Source organism: Pongo abelii, chromosome X (assembly GCF_028885655.2).
Source record: "Pongo abelii isolate AG06213 chromosome X, NHGRI_mPonAbe1-v2.0_pri, whole genome shotgun sequence".
NCBI classification, from domain to species: Eukaryota; Metazoa; Chordata; class Mammalia; order Primates; family Hominidae; genus Pongo; species Pongo abelii.
In genome coordinates, this window is record NC_072008.2 from 130,534,972 (window position 1) to 130,556,546 (window position 21,575).

Sequence of the window (21,575 nt, forward strand, 5' to 3'; positions counted from 1 at the left end):
CTCTGACAATGAGGTGAAAAAATGTTTGTATTTTAAAATTGTGTTTGAGCACGATAATGATCAAATTCTAAGTCTGAACTATTATGGTACCTATGCTTTATTCTCGCAGGGTTTTTTTTTTTGTGGTGTGTGTGTGTGTTTGTGTGTGTTTTATCTTCTCCTCATTACACCTTTCTATAAATTTCTCATATTCAGCATTCTTGGACTCTGAGTTTAGTGTTCTGGCCTATTAAACTCACACTTTTCTTGTGTACCATTTTTTCCCTTTTCAATCCAAATTACCTGCTTCACCAAGTTTCACTGGGATAAGCTATTTCTGATTAGAAGGAGAGATTCTAGGCGGTGGTCCTGATATCTTCCACTGAACAATAAGAGTGAGAATTTATAATGAGGGTCGAGAAATAGCATTTCTACAACTGTGGCCTATGGATTACTTGTATCAGTAGATCACCTGGAGAACTTAAAATGGAGATGCCTGTGTTTCAACTCTAGATCTACCAAACCTGCTTCAGAGGAATGCAGCCCAGTCATCTACATTCTGACAATCACCACATGAGAACATTGAGAACCAATGCTTTAAATAGTAAACTTCCACAGTTAGACAACTTTGTTCTAAATGTTGCATTTTTGCCTTGAGAAGAATAAAAACAAGAAAAAGAAAGAGGTATCTAGTCCATTTGGGGGATTCTTAAAAGCTGAGAATGAATCCAGTGGCTGAATAACCACCCTATTATCAATTGAAGATATTATTTGTCTAACCACTATGTGAACACATGCCTTTTGCGGGTTTATGCCAGTCTGGTCCCTCATCACAGTGTTAGAAAACTCAACTGGATAAGCAAATGACACCTGACATTCACTTAACCACACCTGGGCTGACTGAAATGTAGCATTCAGCAAAGAGCCAACTATTTTTAACTCATTAAAACACTAGCTATCATCAGAAAATCACTAATTTACTTAACAAGTAGTTATGAAAAGGCATAAAGAGACTTTTTATCATTCAGAGATGGAACAATTATTTATCTGTTCTCTACTTATCTAGCTTCCTTGTACCAAGCAGTAGTGCCACTTTTTAAATCTACATTTGAATTTCTTCCGTGCTGGATGGTTAGTAGAAGGCCATAGAGGAAGCTTTCAAAAATAAATATAGTTGAATTTAATTTCATACCAGATCCTATTGGAAACCTTATGGAAGCAGTCTTGTGGGAATGTAGCTCTTCTGGAAAAAATGTTTAATAAAGCTTGCTATCAAAATAAATAAAAATCCGTACATCTTATTGACTTATTTAAGAACTGTCCCTGAGCTCAAAGGGCTTTACAAAGCTTAACCCCAGCAATGCAAATGAGAAGAGAAGGCAATATAGGCTTTGGAAGCTGCCACTTCCACTGGGTATCAAAGAGACACTGGAACAGCCAAGGGACTCCAGGAGGAAGATGGCTGCAGCAGGAACACATAAACAACTAGCGACGAAAAAAAATGTGTTTTTCTATTTATGTTGGCCTCCAGTAATCTTTGCCTTCTATCTTTTAAATCTTACTTCAGAATTACTTCCTGGAGTCCAGTTTCTTAGAGGTGAGAATAATTTTGAAGTTCTATGTTTAAACCCTGTTCTTATGCTACAGTCAAAAGCCCCTTGATATTTGCATCTGCGCTGATGATAGGTTTTGTTTCTGGTAGTTATTCTCATGGCAGAAACTAAATGTAATGAATACTCTTATAGAATGAGTATAGTCTAAAGGGTATGGAATTTGGAATCAGACATACTGGTTCTCAAATTTCAATTTTGCCACTTGCTGTCTGTGAGACCTTGCCAAATTATTTACTCTTTTCAAGCCTCCATTTAGTTATTTGTAATATATGTATCACTATTCCTGAGCTATCTGGGTTATGATGAGAATCAAACAAGATAACTGAGTGTAAAGCATCTAGTACAGTGCTTGGGGCAGAGTGGCATTCCATAAATGCTATCTATTATCCTGCTACAGAGCAAGTTGCCTGAGATTAAGGGATACTGACAATGCTGCCTATACTACTGGAAAATAATATATAATAACTTAGGCCAGTGTATGACCTATATTAGTCATTTAGTAAATGTTAGTTATTAATTGTCTTCATCCTTGTTAGTAGCAGACCAAATATAGTTGAGATCAATCAACTGATTCTAACATTATCATGAAATAGATAAATGAGCAGCGTTTAGAGCAAATTCATACAAATCTGACTTTGTTTAATCAAGTCTACTGGCTTCTTTTTACTCTGATTAAGATAAACTTCAAAAACAAAAATAAAATGAGGAGGTCAGGCATGGTGGCTCATGCCTGTAATCCCAGCAATTTGGGAGGCTGAGGCGGGTGGATCATCTGAGGTCAGGAGTTTGAGAGCAGCCTGGCCAACATGGTGAAACCCCATCTCTACCAAAAATACAAAAATTAGCTGGGAGTGGTGGCAGGCACCTGTAATCCCAGCTACTCGGGAGGCTGAGGCAGGAAAATCGCCCGAACCCAGGAGGCGAAGGTTGCAGTGAGCCGAGATCGTGCCATTGCACTCGAGCCTGGGCAATGGAGAGAAACTGTCTCAAAAAAAAAAAAAAAAAAAAAAAAAAAAGAGAATTTAGGGTGAATGACTTACAAGCCTTTTGATTTTGGGAAAATTTACTTGAGTTTTCTTTAAGTGGAATGGTAGCAGAAACGTTTCTGCTGCTTCTAATTTTAAAAAGACAAGAGAAAAGTAAAGAGACGGACTTGCATTAAGCAAAGAGCAAATATGTTGTTGTATATGAAACTGACAGCTTGATATGTGGATGATATGAATTGGATCTCAAAGTTTAGGTTCTTTGGGGGAGGAAGTAAGGGACAGGAAAAAACCTCTAAGCATGTTTCTGGGTCTATTGATTTTTGGAAAGTTAATAGATCGGTTAGTGTTTTAACTTGAGCTTAAGAGTAAGAATAACAGGAAGACAGAAAGTCTTCACAAATATTTTATATCTTCTAATTTATCTAATTTTTAGGAGAAACTCAACCTTTCATAACTCCTTGACATGCACATTATTAAAATTAAGCCTCTATAGAAAAATGCCATGAAATATTCATCCGTTGAACCTGCCCCACTGAGCCTGTCAATAGCAAAACAGTGACATGACTTAAAAATTTATTTTATATTTTAACAAACAAATATTTTGTCTTTTGAAGATATAAGATCAGTGGAGTTTTTCTCTAGGGGAAACATCATCATTTCCATTGTACTGACTTTCTGATTACTTTAGAAGAAAGTTTTGATAATCTTACGGCTGAAATATCATTTTCTACTGACTCAAGGTCTTCAGCATCAAGTAAAAATAGAACATAATTGTTAAAAAGAGCAGATGGTATATCTATTAACAGTCAACACATCTTCCTAAACATATGGCTGAACAGGTTAACTAAAGGATAAAGCGGTGAGAATTGTATTGAAAACTGACAGCTGTAAAATATTTTCTTGTCTTTTAAAAGACATGTGTTTTAGGAAAATTCACACAACACGATACTGTGTCTATGAGTTGTTTATTTTCAGGACTCTAAAATTGCCAAGGAGCTCAGCTTTATTCACACAAAGGGTCACGAGGACTATTTATCCTAAAATGACAAAAGAGTCAGATGTCTGAAACTAATTAGGGTGAAAGTGAATGAGTATAGGCAGGCATTGAATTAAAAAGAACATGTTTTAAAAGGCCCTGAGCACACTGAAAGAGACATTGTGATGAATTTCAAACTAAAATATTCTATAAGAAAGGGCTTTGAATGTCTCAAGTTATTATCCTTAATATTCTTCTCTAAATAATCTTATGTTGTATTTTAAAGCCCTAATGCTTCTAGAATCAGTTGTTCTAAAGAAGAACTGTACTGATACTAGTTTTTTCTATTTGAAAAAGGTATTCATTGCTTTTTAAAAATAATAGAACTTAAATTAACTTGCTTATTCCCTTTTTCTCTGAAATTGTTCATCTATGTAGCCTTGGTAATAATATTACTAAGGTAATTATTCCTGTTGAGAGCACATAAAAAGATGTATGGCAAGTGTCCTAGAAGAGCAACAAATAAAGTAGCATTAAAAAAACTTAATCAGCAGTTAAACAACATCAATGATAACAACAATATAAACTTTTATCATAGTAACCTTTCCTCAATAATGACTTCAACTCAAAGTGAGCAATAAGCTTAAATAACCCCCAGGACACTGTCGTCACTGATTGTGTCTTTCTAGGGTTGAACTGTCAAATCAACATATTAGGCAAAGCAGCTTACCAATTGCTGTAGTTAACACGAATACTTGCTCCATCTTTTTTCCATCATTGTAAAATGCCAGATACCAAGGTCCTTGATCCATATACTCTATGAAACCTGTCTCCTGAAGCGAAGTTAAGATCAGGTTCCGAGGGGAGTGCTGTGTATCATCAGAGCCCTTGGAGTCCTGCTTGACCAGCTGTTTGCCATCCATTAGTTTTACAAAATCGAACTGGAACAAATACAAACATGAAGATGAGCCACTACTTTTTCTTCTAGACTGATAAACATCCCTAACTTCAACTGCCCTATTTCATACTTCTTTGCTTTGAAGTTGAGCAAATTGGAAAGGAGGTTATCAATTTTTAAGTATATTTAGACTTGGCCAGGCACGGTGGCTCATGCCTGTAATCCCAACACTTTGGGAGGCGAGGACAGGAAGATCACTTGAGCCCAAGGGTTTGAGACCAGCCTGGGCAACAAATTTTATAAAAATTTTTAAAAGTTTTTTAAAGAGCATATTTAAACTCAAAAACATATTATCAATTATGAAGAAACCCTCACTGTAATTATAAATATTATAAACCTTTCAGTTTGAGAGTATTCAAAATAATTGTTTAAAAATGAATAAACAAAAAACAGAAAGAAATCTTGTTTAGTATTATGCAGGAGAATCTTGACATTTTACTAAAGCATCTGATAGAAGATACTTGAAAATGCACCTTCCACTCATAAATGTTACTGTGACCTTCTCTACAAATTAAAAACAGTTGTATAGTTTTTAAAATAAATAAATGAACAGTCAAAAATTTGAGAACCTTCATCATAATTTACTACGTTTGTGGGTGACATATTTACATATTCAAAAGGCCCCTCCTCTCCGTTTTTACTAATCAGTTGACAAGGACCTGGCACATGTTTCCTTGAACATTTATTTTTTGAATCACATTCGAATGCATTCTAATTCCCTTTCTATTCTGGCCCAGAAGGTAAGGTTGTTTTTTAGTTTGTTTCTTTGTTTAACATGATCTCTTGACTAACTGAAGGTAAGGTTTTAGCTATAGTCATATCTGTTGGGGAAAAAACAAGCCCCAATGTTTGATTACTTTTTCTACTTCTTAGATGAAGTAGTGCTCGAAATGGGTTCATGTGGGGAAAAAATAAGGAGAAGAAAATAAGAGAAATGAGATGTTTAAAGTTTATGGAAGGGCTATAAAAATCATAGAAGTTTCACACATTTAAGTTATTAACAATAGTAAAGAAAAATTTCTACGTGTAAGACAAAACCTAACTTTTTGACTAATTTCTCACTAATTTCTGATTAATATGTGTTCCTTCATTGGGAAAAGGGGACACAGATGTATAAAATCAGTGAAGGGACTGTGGGCAGTAAAGCTAAGCAAGATGAGAGGTCTGGGAAGCTCATGAACAGCCGGTTCCAGGAAGCAGAAGTCAAGTTTAAAGGGTATTGTCTTAAACTTTCTTTTCTGAATCTGCTCTGCTAAATGTTATTCCTTATTTCTCCATGTCATTTTTTTCATTAGTTTCAGTGTAATTGTTCTGGATATTTATTCATGACAAATATTTTTCTGTCCTTACCTTTGACAACCACATATTTCACAAGTCACAAACCCTGAACTGTTCAACCCATCACCCTTGAAAAGGGTTTAAGAAAATACCTATAATATCAAATACCTGAGTATGTGTAGGTGGAATGTTTCTTCTGCCATAAATTCCCAGTAGAGAGTCCTTGGCTAAAGAAATATTGAACTTCAGATATATCGGATGGTGGATAGTAATCTGGAAACGCCAGAATAAACCAGGTGGAATGGTCTGCATGACCTGTGCACCGATGTCAACTTCTCCAGTGTCTATCGCCCGTCCCTTCTGAAACACTAGTTTTAAAGGTAGAGAAAATTACACACCATGTTAATCTTAATTTATAAAGCAATGGTTTTTGGCTTTTCAAGAACAGATATATCAAAATAACTTACTCAGCTTTTTCTTCCTCCCCACCCCATCTGTCTTTCAAGGCTTTGCCCAAATTAAATATCTTCTAAGGAGCCTTCCCCAACCACCCACTATGTCAGTCTCTCTCTTCTCTACAAATCCTATTGCATTTATTTCAATCAATTTCACTCCTTTTAACCATTATTTACTGAGTGCTGTCTTGGTAGCTGCAAGAGATACAAAGATGAGTAAGAGGCAGTTGTTGCTCTCAAGGAGCATTGAAAATAGCAGGGAAGATAGGACAAGTACATATAACCTCACTGTAAAGAAAAATAAGTGCTCTGTGTATTTGAAAGAGGGAAAGTTATTTGGTTGGAGGATTCTCCTCATCTCTAGCTGTCTCTATCCTCTTTATCTTCTTTTATTTCTCCTTAGCACTTATCACCATCTAACATACTACATATTTTACTTATTTATTGTTTATTGTCTATTTTTCCTCAATAGAAAGTAAGCTCTGTGAGGACAAGCACTGTGACTGTTTTAGTCATTGGTTTATTCCCAGTACCTAGAACAATGTAGGCAACTGTAGGCAAAGAACATAGATGATACATATGTATTCATAGAACAAATGGATGAATGAGAAAAAGTTACTATGGGAAGTGGCATTGAAGATGAGCCTTAGAGGAGGACAAGGATTTCAAAAGAGTTATTGGGAAGAGTGGCGCATATGGAAAGGATGGCTTGAACTAAAAAGAGGAAAGAAACTGTAAAGCTAAGGTGTAGGGTATGTGTCTATAGAGAGGAGCAGTTGGAGTTAGGGCTGGAGGGAAGAAGGAAATCATGTTGTCTAGGACCTAGAGGACCAGTCAAAAGGGTTTATTTAATAAAGGATAGAAAGCCATTAAAGGTTTTTAAGAAGAGGGAAGAGGTTTGGGTACATTAGAAAGGCTAATCTTGAGGCCGAGGTAGGATGAATTAGAGCAGACGGACACAAGAATGACATAGGAATTATGGGTGATTCAAGTGAAATGACATGAAGATCTAAATTTAGGGTATGCCCAAACAGCTCATATAGAAAAACTACATCTCAGTGAAAAATAATTTCGTGTGAATGGAAAGAAGGAGAATGTATGAGAGACAATGCTAAGGAAGATACTGCAGTAGAGATTCTCAAACTTTAATGCGTACAAGAAGGCAGTTTTTTAAAATACAAATTCTGATTCAGTAGGTCCAAAGTCAGACATTTTTAACAAGTTCCCAAGTGATGCCCATGTCGCATGGTCCACAGCCCACACCCTGAGAAGCAAAGCTCTAGAGAACATTAAGTGTTGGGGCCAATGGAGGGTCAAAGCTAACCCCGTGATTGTGAGTTGGGGGATTTAGACAGTGCTAACAGCAAAAACAGGAGCTGGTCTGTGAGGGAGGATGTTGAGTTTGGGCAATCAGAGCTTTATTATTTATTGTCATATTTTCTAATGATTTCTGATGTGCCAGTTTAATATGTGTTTTCATGGAATTTTTTGTTTTGTGGTAATGGGGAGGGCAGGAATACAAGAGGAGGAGCAAGAATTAGTTTGCCTTGATTTTAAGCAAGGAGGGTTACATCTCAGGTGAGAAAGCTCAACTTGGCCTCATTTCACATCACCTTTATTTTTTTCAGCCATCAACTCCTTCTCCAGACCAAACACAGTTTTAAAACACACATGGTCTCTGTTCTTTGTGCTCACCCATTATAAAGTTAACAGCCCATTAAGAAACACACCTGCAGTGGCTTTATTCAGTGGCCAATGCCTTGCAGCTTTTAACTCCCTAAAATACCTCCATTATTGCTTTTTGTGTTAAGGCCAACAGTAATAACTATTTTAAGAATGTTCACTGTTAACTGTTAATAATAGATTTCAAATGCAATTTTGTACATAATTATGTATTACAGGACACATAATTTTGTGGAATTGACATTTATAATAAAATAGGCCCTTTGAAATGATAAATGACCAACTGAGGACCTTATTTTTCACTGAAAGTTACTTTTTTCCATGTAAGACAGATCAATTTGGCCCCTAAAGGGTGGATTATACATTTAACTCTTAAGTCCTAGAGCTGACAATGTCTTTAATGAGCAGACAATTAACAGACCATGTTTATGTGGCACTTCTGTTCGCAAGTTAATGTTCAGTTTATTCAACTGCTATCCTCATTAGGGGCTTTTATCAATCTTAAAATGCATCATTTGGTTATGCAAACAATATTATAAATATACAACAATTCAAAATGTTCTAGGTTTGACAAACACTGTTTTAAAGGTGCTAAGAATAGACTTTAATGAATAGATATTGTCATTTTAAAAAAATCTGAACAAAACTGGTTGATGGACATTAACCTTTATATTAAAACCTTACCAAATACTACACCATCTCTTTATTCTGCACTTTATAGCATCATATATTGCATAATGAAGCTACTTAAATGTTATTCAATAAATCAAAAGAAACTCAGGAAGTTGTGTTGTTGGGCTTCTCTGTTTATTAGCATTACTATATATCTGGAGTACATATGCATAAGTTATTCATGAAAATAATTTTAAAAGAAGTTGATCTTATCCCTTGAAAGCTTCATTACAGCTAAGACAAGGTAGATGAACAGAGATGACAACATACGAATGAGCACGTGGACTGTAATTTAAATAAAAATAGGCAAAGCAAGCTAGTTGTGGTGATTTGGTATTAGAGAAGAGACATTCTCACAGCTTGCAGGTGGAAAATTTCTCAGCCTCTTACCTTTTAGAGTTTCATGCATCAGAAAGGAAGATATCTCCCTGTTAGCAATCTACACCACTAAATAGCCTGCTCCATTTTTATCATCTCTCAAAATTTGTTATAGATTATAATACAATAACTATGAATTCATTTATCATTTAACTATTTTCCTTAATGTAGCCAAAAGGTGGGGCACACTAAAGAGAAGGAAATTAAATGTAGAAAAAAAATACAAAATAGTATTTTTTGAGGCCAGGTGCGGTGGCTCACACCTGTAATCCCAGCACTTCGGGAGGCCAAGGCGGGTGGATAACCTGAAGTCAGGAGTTCGAGATCAGCCTGGCCAATATCGTAAAACCCTGTCTCCAGTTTAAAAAAAAAGGATTTTTTTTCCAAAAAGATTCTGTATTAATATAGGTAAATGGAATCTATTTGGCCAAACTTAACACTGACTCTGATCCTTTCTTTGCAAATTGTCAACAGCAGAGATAGAATACAGCATCAAGGTACAATTTTATTTATTTATTTTTGTAATATGACTGTTTTAATTGGCATTTAATCTCTTATTTTACTAAAGCATATTGGAAAACCTAGGAAGAACATATTCTCCAGTTATAGAACACTTCCTTGCACAAATTTGAGATTAAATGCAGAGAGCCACAGATCATATCAAGCTGTGCAGTACTGTAGTTATCACAGTCTCACCAACATCCACCAATTTAGTTTGAGCTAAACACTCTCTTTATAGGTTGCAACACAGGCATCAACTGCTGAGCAGGAAAAACCAATGGTAGACAGGCTGTGTTGAAGGAGGGCACACTAAGCGATGGTAACTTAGTTCAAAAAGAAAAGGTCAAGATACTTGGAAGGTGAAAAAAAAGGGGGCCTGGAATTGGTGACAGACAATGTGTGCAGTGGTGGTATCACCTAAATCAAGATTCCATTATACCTAGACTCAGACACACACTTGAATACTAATTACATGATTACTAATAACATTGTTCATATAAAATAGGAGGTAAGTAACTATATTCTGCACATACGTATTTATTTTTTCTATTTAATATAGCTAGACATGGTACATTCAATGATCCTATGCAAAACTCGGTTGAATATTGGTAGAAGATAGTGAAACATGGTCATTAAAAAGATTCCACCATTAAATTTTAAGGTAAAAATGATCAAGTTAAATGCTATGGTATAGCCCATAACAGCAATCTGAGTTGTATTTTAAAGACATTTGCAAGTTTCATAAAGTATCTAAGCTATGTTGTCCAAAGAGAAGAAAAATATGCATTAATATTTGTCCTTTACTTCAGCCTATAACATGCTCAAAGTCTTTAAAAGATATTGGTGTGTTTTTCAGCCAAATTAGACCTAGAGTGTGTCTCACGATATAAGTATCATCTTCTTTATGTTCCTCTAAATATAATACTTGTTTAACAGTAACAAGTCTTTGCAAATTTAGATTAGCAGTGCTTGGAGCAAAATGGGAGGTGGAACTAACCTCTTCCCTGTGATTAAATGCTGTAAAGGGGTCAAAGGGGTACAGCAAAAGCCATCTAAAAGGTAAGTGGAAAGCTACTGTTTCCATCTATGTAGCTTAATGTAATTTTCCTTATGTGAACTATCGAAGAGAAATATGTATTCAACTCTCAATTTTTCAGGGGTAGATTTTCTGGGTTATGGATTACACATGCTTTTGTATCCATTATATTACCCAAAAGTAGTCAAGAGAAAAAGAAAAGAATAAACCTTGCACCTAGTGGGAACTTGGTAAACACTGCTTGGATACATTAATAAATTAGTAATGTTGATAATTTTTTTGTTGATAGTAATTTTGATAATATATTTGACATTTTAGTCAAAATGTACAACTTTTTTATTACTCTCAACTATGTGATAGGTAGGTCATCATATAATTGTTTTTATTAAACGTCCAGTAAGTAGATGTCAAGAATTTACTGGTGAGAGGAAGAATTATAACTATTTACACACATAGGCCTTGGCAATTAACTGTGAATAAAATATGTTTGTAAATAAAATCCTCTGATATGACACTGATAATAGATAGCTCACTGTGTAGAAAAGTTAATTAACTAATCTTACAATTGAGAAATACATTACTTGTATAAGTGTAAACAATTATGTCCAAACACCAAAAGACTACAGATACCAGTACAGTAGCTTATTTAGTATTGCTTACATCTTCTCAGGTAGAAGTAAAATGGCATTGCTAAAATCTTATCCTTAATTAAAGGACTTATTTTGAATTGCATTTTGACTCTGTATATCTGTTTTTGAAGCTATATCATTTAAAAGACACAATTCTCTATTTAGAAGGATTTCTTTAAATTTTGTTGTAAAAACTTCCACATTCCCAAAAACTTTAAAGTTTCACAGTTCTTCTGGTGTGGTCTATTGACCATTAGGTAGCATTCAGCAAAATGGGTTTCCAAACTTAAAGCTCTTGTGACTTGCTATACAATCTCACACGGTGTAATACAAATTACATTTGTAGAAGTTTCTGTATATGGATTACAAATGGGTACATGAAGTAGCCAACTACTTTGAATTTTCTTGGTGAAAACTAAAATTGATATAAAGCACAAATGTATCATCAAGTTGTTACATATTCAAACATTTACTCAGACTCATGGGTCAAGGTGGAATAAAATATCTCTTGAAAGAAAATATTGCCAATTGCAAAAAATTCAAAGATTTATGAATAAATATGACTATATGCAATGAAAACTCCAAAATGAAATTAAGAAGAGAATGTCCATTTATAATATCATTAAAAAGAATAAAATACTTAGGAATAATTCAGTAAAAGAAACTGTGAGATTTGTATACTGAGAAACTACAAGACATAATTGAAAGAAATTAAATATTTCCTAAATAAGTGGAAAGATATCCTATGTTCATGGATCAAAAGACTTATTATTGTTAAGATGGCAGTACTTCCCAAATTGATTTACAGATTCAATGCAGTCCCTGTCAAAATTCCAACTCTCATTTTCTTTTTTAGAAATAGACAAGCTGATGCTAAAATTAATATGGAAATACAAGGGACTCAGAATAACTAAAACAATCTTTAAAAAGAACAAAATTGGAGGCCTCACACTTCCTGATTCAAAACTGATTACAAACCTACACTAATCAAGATAATGAGTACTGGCATTAGGGTAGATATATAGATCAATGGAATACAATTGAGAACCTAGAAATGAAACCTCACATTTATGGTGAACTGATTTTCGACAAGGTCACCAAGACAATTCAATGGGGGAAAGAATAATATTTTCAACAAATGATACTGGAACAACTGGATATTCACATGCATAAGAATAAATGTGACCCCCTTCCTCATACCATATACAAAAAACAATTCAAAATGGATCAAATGCCTAAATGTAAGGGCTAAAGCTGTACAATTCTCAAATGAAAATACAGGCATAAATCTTTGTCACCTTGGATTTGTCAATAGTTTCTTAGACATGACATCAAAGCACAAATAACAAAGAAAAAAATACATAAATTGAATTGGGAGGCCGAGACGGGTGGATCATGAGGTCAGGAGATCGAGACCATCCTGGCTAACACGGTGAAACCCCGTCTCTACTAAAAATACAAACAATTAGCCGGGCGTGGTGGCGGGCGCCTGTAGTCCCAGCTACTCAGGAGGCTGAGGCAGGAGAATGGTGTGAACCTGGGAGGCAGAGCTTGCAGTGAGCCGAGATCACGCCACTGCACTCCAGCCTGGGCGACTGAGCTGGACTCCGTCTCAAAAAAAAAAAAAAATAAATAAAAACTTTTGTGCTTCAAAAGACACTATCAAGAAAGTGGAAAAACAGCCCACAGAATGGGAGAAAACATTTGCAAATGATATATTGGATAAGGGGCTTGTATCTATGGTATATTAAGGAGGCTTACAACTCAACAATAAAAAGTTAAATAATTGAAAAAAGAGCAAATGATCTGAATAGACATTTCTCCAAAGAAGACAGACTAATGACCAATAAGAACAGTAAATGAAGCTTAACATCATTATTCATCAGGGACATGCAAATAAAAACCACAATGAGATACCATTTTACACCCATTAGGATGGCTAAAATAAAAACAACAGACAATAACAAGTGTAAGGATGTGGAGAACTGGTATTCTCATACATTGCTGGTGGGCATGTAAAATGGTGCAGCTGCTTTGGAAAGCAGTTCATCAGTTGAAGAACTGTTAAACACAAAATGTTAAACACAGAATTACCATATGACCCCATCATTCCACAACTTGGTGTATACTCCAAAGAATTAAAAACAGGTTTTCTAATAAAAACTTATACATGAATGTTCATAGAATCATTATTCACAATAGTCCAAAAGTGAAAATCCACAAAAGATCTATCAACTAATGAATGGATAAACAAAATTTGGTATACCCATATTATGGAACATTATTCAGCCATAAAAATGAAGTATTGATACATTGCTATATATTATATGATTCTATATGAAATGTAGAAATAGGCAAATCTATAGAGACAAACAGTAGATTAGTGGTTGCCAGGGGTTGCAAGGAGGTGGGGATATGGAGTGACAGCCAATGCGTATGAGGTTTCTTTCTGATGTGATGAAAATGTTCTAGAATTAAATATTGGTGATTGCTACGCAACTCCGAATAGGCTAAAGATCTCTGAATTGCGCACTTTAAATTAGTGCACAATTATATTATGCTATATAAACTATATCTCAATAAAGCTGTCACAAAAATACAGTTAGATAGTGTGAATTGGCATAGCATATACACAAAAACCATCATGTACTGTCACAAGAGTTTTGATGTATTTCCAAGTGGTTTTAGAATGTTACCTGCTACCTAGAAGCTGAACTATCCCCTGGCCAGTATTTTAGAATGTGTGATTGGTAGTACACATCAGGGATGCCCATTTTCTATATTTCATACAATGTTAGATACTGTTATATGTCAGTTATCATGATCACATCCTTCTTAACTTTGGATGGTGGCAGGATGGCTGATTATAGCTCAGTTAATCCAGTTCCCTCTCCTTTATTTTAGAATATAAGTCCCCAGAGGATAGAACATTCACATCTGTCTAAATTTTCGACAACTACTCATTGGGCATTTAATAAAAACAATTATATGATGAACTACCCATGACATAGTTGAGAGTAATGAGGGAATGGCATATCTAGTACTAGTCCTCCAGAAGACTTGCCATATTGCTATAGCCTTTGATTTCTACCTTTTAGGCATGCAGAAATCTTCAATTACATGAATTAAAACTTCTCACAGACAAAACTCATGTCAGAGAGTAATAATAATAATAACAGATGCTACCACACTTACTGTGTCCTCTTTTTCAGCTCCTATCTCTTATTTCTAAAATACCAAAATGCCTCTTTCATACTCAGTATGCCATCCAATTTGATGTCCCAGTTTATCTCTAAGGCTCCTCCCTCCTCTTCTCTCCTGCTTATGCTGGGACTTTGGTCTTTTTGCAACCTTCTTTCTTACTCATACTTGGTGTCTCCCTCTCTATTGGCTCCTCATTCTTTGTCTTCAAACAAACACAAGTCTCTCGCAGTGGCTCACGCCTGTAATCCCAGCACTTTGGGAAGCTGAGACGGGCGGATCACAAGGTCAGGAGTCTGAGACCAGCCTGGGCAATATGGTGAAACCCTGTCTCTACTAAAGATACAAAAAATTAGCCGGGCGTGGTGGTGCGTGCCTGTAATCCCAGCTACTCGGGTGGCTGAGGCAGGAGAATTGCTTGAACCCGGGAGGTGGAGGTTGCAGTGAGCCAAGATCGCGCCATTGCACTCCAGCCTGGGCGACAGGGCGAGACTTCATCTCAGAAAAAAAAAAAAAAAAAAAAAAAAAAAAAAAGTCTCTCTTCTTTTGAAAAATTTGTAAAAAAACGAATAACATGACCCAACTGCCCTTTTGTCTAATTATCATACTGTTTATCTCCTTCCTTTCCTTGCTGAACTGTTTCTATCAGCTGCACTATTGTTTCATTATCCACTTACTACCTAGGCTATTACCATCTGCATTTCCCCCTTACCATTCGGTTATTCCATTCTCCTAAAAATGTACTCCTCAAGATCACTAGGAGTGATTTTTCTTGTTTTCCAAGGTCTGGCGCAAACTACTTCTCCAGAAACAGTCATATTTTAATCTTCTTTCTTTTAAGCCTGTTAATCACCTAACCATCTTATTTTTATTTCTGTACAACAGTTTGTTGCATGTTGTTTGTATTGTATGTGTATGTATGCATGTTTCTTCCAGCTCTCCTATGTAATGGGAATCTGCTCAAGGGCAAGCACTATGTCTTCTGTTTTATTTGTTAGCTTTCCACAGTACTTGGTACAGTTAAAGTAGCAGCTTGGCTGATACAGGATTAAAAATTAGGAGCTTCTGTGTTTCTGAATACTAAGAATTTCATTTTTGTTCCCTTGTTATTAGTTTAATGGAGCATTTGAGGTGGTCCGGTATGGTTTCTCTTTCAACTTAACTTTTTAACTGTTATTCTTCCCTCTCCTAGAACCACGAAGAGAAGATGGTATCTGTGTATAGCTGTGGCTGACACTTTCAGTATAATTATAATGAAAATAGAAAATAACCATTAAAATGACTAAGGGAAAATGGAAGCTACAAGAAGAATACAGAAGTAAACGCAAGGACTCTTAATATTAGACATGTGTAGGCTAAAAAAGAATGTGTGATTATCATCTAGGAGATTACAAAAGTTACATGCAGGAAAAATGCAGATTTGTGCATTAAATTCTGGAACTGTAAAACTTCATAGTCAAAAGTAAACTTCAAGTAACTAGAATTACATTGGACTCCACAAAAAAAGCTAGTAAATGTTTAAACTTCCTTGAAAAGTAATACAGGTTCAAAGATATAAATGGATATTCAACAGAATTAATTATACACATGGCTGATAAACTTCTACAATGGACTACCTCCTCCACAAAACTAAAATGTTGTAAAAATGTTATGGGAAGATCCCTTAGCTTTGAAAGGACTAGTCCAGGAGGATAAACATGGCATTCTATAGCATACCACTTAGTGACCCTGTCAGATGCAGACTGTTAGACTAGAGGGACCACAAGACAGACCTATTTCTTATTGCATCACAGGAAAGGTGTGTATTAGTTTTTTTTTTTTAAGTAAAATGAGGATGAAAATGAAACAAGAATGAAACACTAAACATATATAACCAAGGACATTTAACGTGAATTTTTAATACAATAAATAAGTTTGTCTTTCAGCATAGGGAACCCTTTCCATAAATCTGTTTTAGAAGTCAAGTCTCCAGTATGCTTTAGGAAAGCTTTTGTTAAAACTGAAGTATATTGATAAAGTGATTTAATATAGTTGAAAACAAGCTGCAGCACTCTAGCTGGGCCCTCTGAAGCCTTATGTTAGGGAAACATCTATATAGCATTATAGGAAACATTTGCCGTAATTCGCCATCAATCTTTAAAAATAATACTGTTACGCTCCCAACAATGTTGTCTTTGTTAGTGCATTACTTCTATTTTATTCATGTGGTTTGTTGTGCTTACATGAATTATTCCCAATTCTACCTCAATATCTTGGGCCATAATATCCTTTAAATAAAAGATACTGAAACTATGGGTTGACTCAAAGGGCTGCTGAATATCCACATGTCCTATGAACCACTATTGCAGAACCACAGAACTATACTGCAGGACTGCATTCCATCTGAATGCACAATGATTACCTGGGTGGGGTTGGTGCAGTTTTTTAGTTTGGTACCACATAACGAATCTTTATCTGCTGACTGGGTCTGTGAAATAAATATTTGCCAAACCTTAAGTAAATTAAAATTTAACCTGTTATTTCAGGTCCACAATAGGCATTGTATAAAATGTTCCAAGGCATTTATGCCTCAGATAAAGCAAAAAAACAAACAAACAAACAAAAAAAAACGCAAAACACACACACACACACAAACACACCTCTCTTCTGGATAGGTCCACAACGAAAAGTGGCTGTAAACGGTACATTTTGCACTGTCATTTAGTTTTCAATTCCCAAGAGTACTTGTGTTGTGTGTGTGTGTGTGTGTGTGTGTGTATCTTTTGCTTTGTGGAGGCAGGAGAATGCTCGCTGAAAGGAGATCTTAGATGTGAAATATAAGATTTGCCAAGTACTGTTAAGGAAGAGTACAGTATTTGAACTGTATGCATTGAGATTTTTAATCAAGATAGCCGTTATTTAAACAAACTGGCTTTGAGAAAGGAATTTTTTTGAAAAATGAAAGAAAAAGCCCAAGGAAGGGTACTAACAGTAAGGAGAAACTGGATCACAATCTCAGCTCTGCCTTTAGTTATGTCTATTGCCTATTGTGCAAGGCAAGTCATGTAATTTTCTTGTGTTTTCCTTTTCAACTATAAAACATGGGTAACACGGCTGGGCGTGGTGGCTCACGCCTGTAATCCCAGCATTTTGGGAGGCCGAGGCGAGCAGATCACTGGAGGTTGGGAGTTCGAGACCAGCCTGACCAACATGGAAAAACCCTGTCTCCACTAAAAAAATTACAAAATTAGCCTGGCATGGTGGCACATGCCTCTAATCCTAGCTACTCGGGAGGCTGAGGCAGGAGAATCTCTTGAACCCGGGAGGCGGAAGTTGCGGTGAGCCGAGATTGCGCCATTGCACTCTTGGGCAACAAGAGCAAAACTCCGTCTCAAAAAAAAAAAAAAAAAGAAAGAAAAAGGAAAGAAAAGAAAGAAAGAAAAGGTAACAATAGCTGCCACAGAATAAAACTATTATGTGGATAAAAGACATTAAAGTATTTTACAATTGTAAATGCTAAGTGCAAGCTGTTAGTGTTATATACATGTCAAAACTCCAAACTTATAAGGTAGAAAACTGGGAATTAATTGTTTGAATTGCAACGGAATTCTCTGCAAGTACTTTAAATGGCAAATGTGGTTTTACAAACTTTATAGACCTACATTTCAACCTCTTTCCAGGAGTATATCCCTTTTGCAAAAATAGGTCCACTTTTACTTGTATTGGCTCATTATTCTTCCTTAACTGCAGAATTTGAACACTAACGCATAGTGTGTACAGCTAAAGGGATCTTACAGATAAGTTAGCCTTGTGTTTTGTCAAAGCCTTAGCAGCTGCTGAGAGAATAGAGGGCAAATAAAGCAAAGAGGAAGGGAACGGGAGTTTTGCCAGGAATCTGCCCCCTTCCCTCGCCGTATCTGGAGAAACTTGGCTTTTACCTGTTTTCTATTTAAATTTGTAATTTCTGGGTAAGATTTAATTTGTAAAAAGGTTTTCATTGCCTGCTAGCCCCGCCTCTTCTCTGCCCCTAGAAAGGGTTGAAAGCCAACTCCCTTATTTTTCAGATGAGAAACTGGAGCCTAGAGAGGTGAGGCTGTAGTCACTATTTGGTCTTGGCTAAAGCATCTTCACGAGAGGCTATAAATTGTGTCATATCAATCAGCTGTATTTTGTTTACATGGTCGTATATTCAGCAGACACTGACTAGAAAAATGTCATTTTTTTTCAACTTTGTGGAGATAGATCGTGCAGGATGAATTTAAAAGAAATGCCACTTTCCCCCAAGGCCAGGCTTTTGCAAAATTGTAATGGAGATAAAGGCTGCTTTTAGTATTCTTTAGTTCTCTCTTTCCCCATCCATCCTTCTTTGTTCCCAGTGTTCTATTTTGGCATCCAACCTGCAGGAATTCAGTATCCTCAACTAGCCAATAAATTTCATCTCCATTTATATTGCTACTGACAATACAAGACTTTACCTGAGCCCTAATGCTCCTGGAAAACAATTTTGCTTAAGAAATTCCCCAACCTTTTGTTTTCCGAAATTCTCCCACTTTTTTGTGTCCTGGGAAATGGCTTATGCAAAAAAACCGTGACAATGACAACAAACAAAAAAAAGCCCAAACACATACAAAACACCCTTCCCTAAATGACTTAAGATAAAACTCTCTATCCCTTCTTTCCCATAATTTCCCTAAGACTCACCTATAATTCCACCCCTGAAAAGACCAAACAGACTTTTCCCCTATTGCCTGAACCCACTGAAAGGCCATATACAGACCCTCCAATTTCCTGTTCTTTGTCTCATGAATAATTAGTTGAGATTAGAATTGTCTGCTTCCCTGAAACTAGCTAGAAACAGAGATACACATTTCCTGTTCAGCTAACTGATACTTCCCCTGATTGCAACACAATCCCACCAGTAAATCATCTCACATGTAACCCATCTACCCCTTCCTATGTAAGACCAAGACAAAACCTCCCTATTGCAATAGCCTGAATAAAATCAATTATTTTACTTGTTCAGTTTTTCTCTGTGATACTTCCTTATTGAAAACCTTTTCAGAAATGTATATATTTAGTTTATCTTATACTATTACAATAACAGGTGAAAAATATAAAACGTGAAACTCAGTACCTTCTCTCCTAGTCCCAGCTTTTTCTATGTGATTTCAACTTTTCTGGACCTAATTTTCTTAATTTCTAAATAAGGATATTGGATTTGATAATCTTTAAGATTTTAACATTCTAATTTATTGATAAATTACGTGGGGGTAGTTATTTTTAATTTTATTTATAGACATTATATAACTCAGGTCTAGGAATGAGTCTTTTATTTGTTCATATCCTCTGCTCTGTTTAAAGCAGTTGTTACACAATGTTTACTGGTTAAATAGTTATAGGCCAGGCACAGTGGCTCACGTCTGTAATCCCAGCACTTTGGGAGGCCGAGGCAGGTGGATCACTTGAGGTCAGGAGTTTGAGACTAGCCTGGTCAACATGGTGAAACCCCATCTGTACTAAAAATACAAAAATTAGCCGGGTGTGGTGGTGGGCACCTGTAGTCCCAGCTACTCAGGAGGCTGAGGCAGGAGAATCACTTGAACCTGGGAGGCGGAGGTTGCAGTGAGCCGAGATTGCACCACTGTACTCCAACCTGGGTGACAGAGAGAGACTCCATCTCAAAAAAAAAAAAAAAAATTATGACTAGTTTGTAGGACTCTAATGTAGTGAGGGACTATTTTGGTACAATACTTTCAATTTTATAAATATTTGATACTGACAACAAAGATTTTTCTGGTAGATTACAGTATGTGGTTGTGACTTATATCTGCTTATTGAAATTCTAGAGTGTTCGTAAATTTTTTAGCATACTAAATGTCTATAATCAAATACTCTTTTTCTTTCATTTGGATAACTAAGTGGTGAGAAAATTCTATTTTCTCATGAGAAGCAGATATATATATATATATATATATATATATATATATATATATATATAACAACTGTTAATGGGAAACCAATTCTAGTAGAATGATGTTTCTTTAAAAAGTGCCATTCATTGCCATTCTAACTGGTGTGAGATTGTATCTCACTGTAGTTTTGATTTGCATTTCTCTGATGGCCAGTGACGATGAGCATTTTTTCATGTGTCTGTTGGCTGCATAAATGTCTTCTTTTGAGAAGTGTCTGTTCATATCCTTCACCTACTTTTTGATGTATGTTTATTGCGGCACTATTCACAATAGCAAAGACTTGGAACCAACCCAAATGTCCATCAATGATAGACTGGATTAAGAAAATGTGGCACATATACACCATGGAATACTATGCGGCCATAAAAAAGGATGAGTTCATGTCCTTTGTAGGGACATGGATGAAGCGGGAAACCATCATTCTCAGCAAACTATCGCAAGGACAAAAAACCAAACACCGCATGTTCTCACTCATAGGTGGGAATTGAACAATGAGAACACTTGGACACAGGAAGGGGAACATCACACGCCGGGCCCTGTCATGGGGTGGGGGGAGCGGGAAGGGATACCATTAGGAGATATACCTAATGTAAATGACGAGTTAATGGGTGCAGCACACCAACATGGCACATGTATACATATGTAACAAACCTGCACGTTGTGCACATGTACCCTAGAACTTAAAGTATAATAAAAGAAAGTGCCATTCATCATTATCTTATGATGATAGTGATAACAGTTTAAAAATAATAGGTTTTAGATTGTTGAGTAGAGACCAAACTTTAAAGAGAGAAAACATTTCAGTCTCAAGAAGGTCATCATTCACTGCAAAGTTCATACTGGTTTGAAAGCAGGTTCTATAGCACCTAACGGAATGTCAATGAAGTTCAAAAACCGCAAGGCGATTTTCCAATCTTTTGGTCCAATAATAACTGCTGCTAAATTAAGCAATGTGTCAGACACTGTGCTATATGCTTTATATCAGTTGTTTAATCAACTCCCTACTATGTCCATATGAGACAGGTACTATTATCATCACCCTTATTTTACAGATGAGGGCACTGGCTGGGCGAGGTTGTGTCAATTACTTGAGGTTGGAGAGAGAATGATGGCACAGTTAGTATTTAAAGCCAGGTTTCTCTGACTCCAGAATCCAAGCTTTTAACCACAGTGCTATAATGCCCAATCTTCTAGGAGAGTAGAGAAAAAAATTTAGAAAGAATGGTCTGGTTGTCAGTTTCATATTTTAGTGCATACAGTATCAAGACAAGCTTCTACA

The 21,575-nt window shown here is 35.9% G+C and overlaps 1 protein-coding gene across 11 annotated transcripts in view; it reads right to left on the reverse strand.

Moving 5' to 3' along the window:
* TENM1 (teneurin transmembrane protein 1) overlaps positions 1–21,575 on the reverse strand; it is an 841,958-nt gene that overhangs the window by 276,057 nt on the left and 544,326 nt on the right. For all 11 annotated transcript variants that reach the window (XM_009235231.2, XM_002832080.2, XM_054545040.1 and 8 more), the window contains 2 exons: positions 5,959–6,158; positions 4,285–4,495 (listed from right to left, as the gene is read on the reverse strand). In XM_009235231.2, the coding sequence (XP_009233506.2) occupies positions 4,285–4,495; positions 5,959–6,158 (411 nt within the window). The remainder of the gene's footprint in view (positions 1–4,284; positions 4,496–5,958; positions 6,159–21,575) is intronic.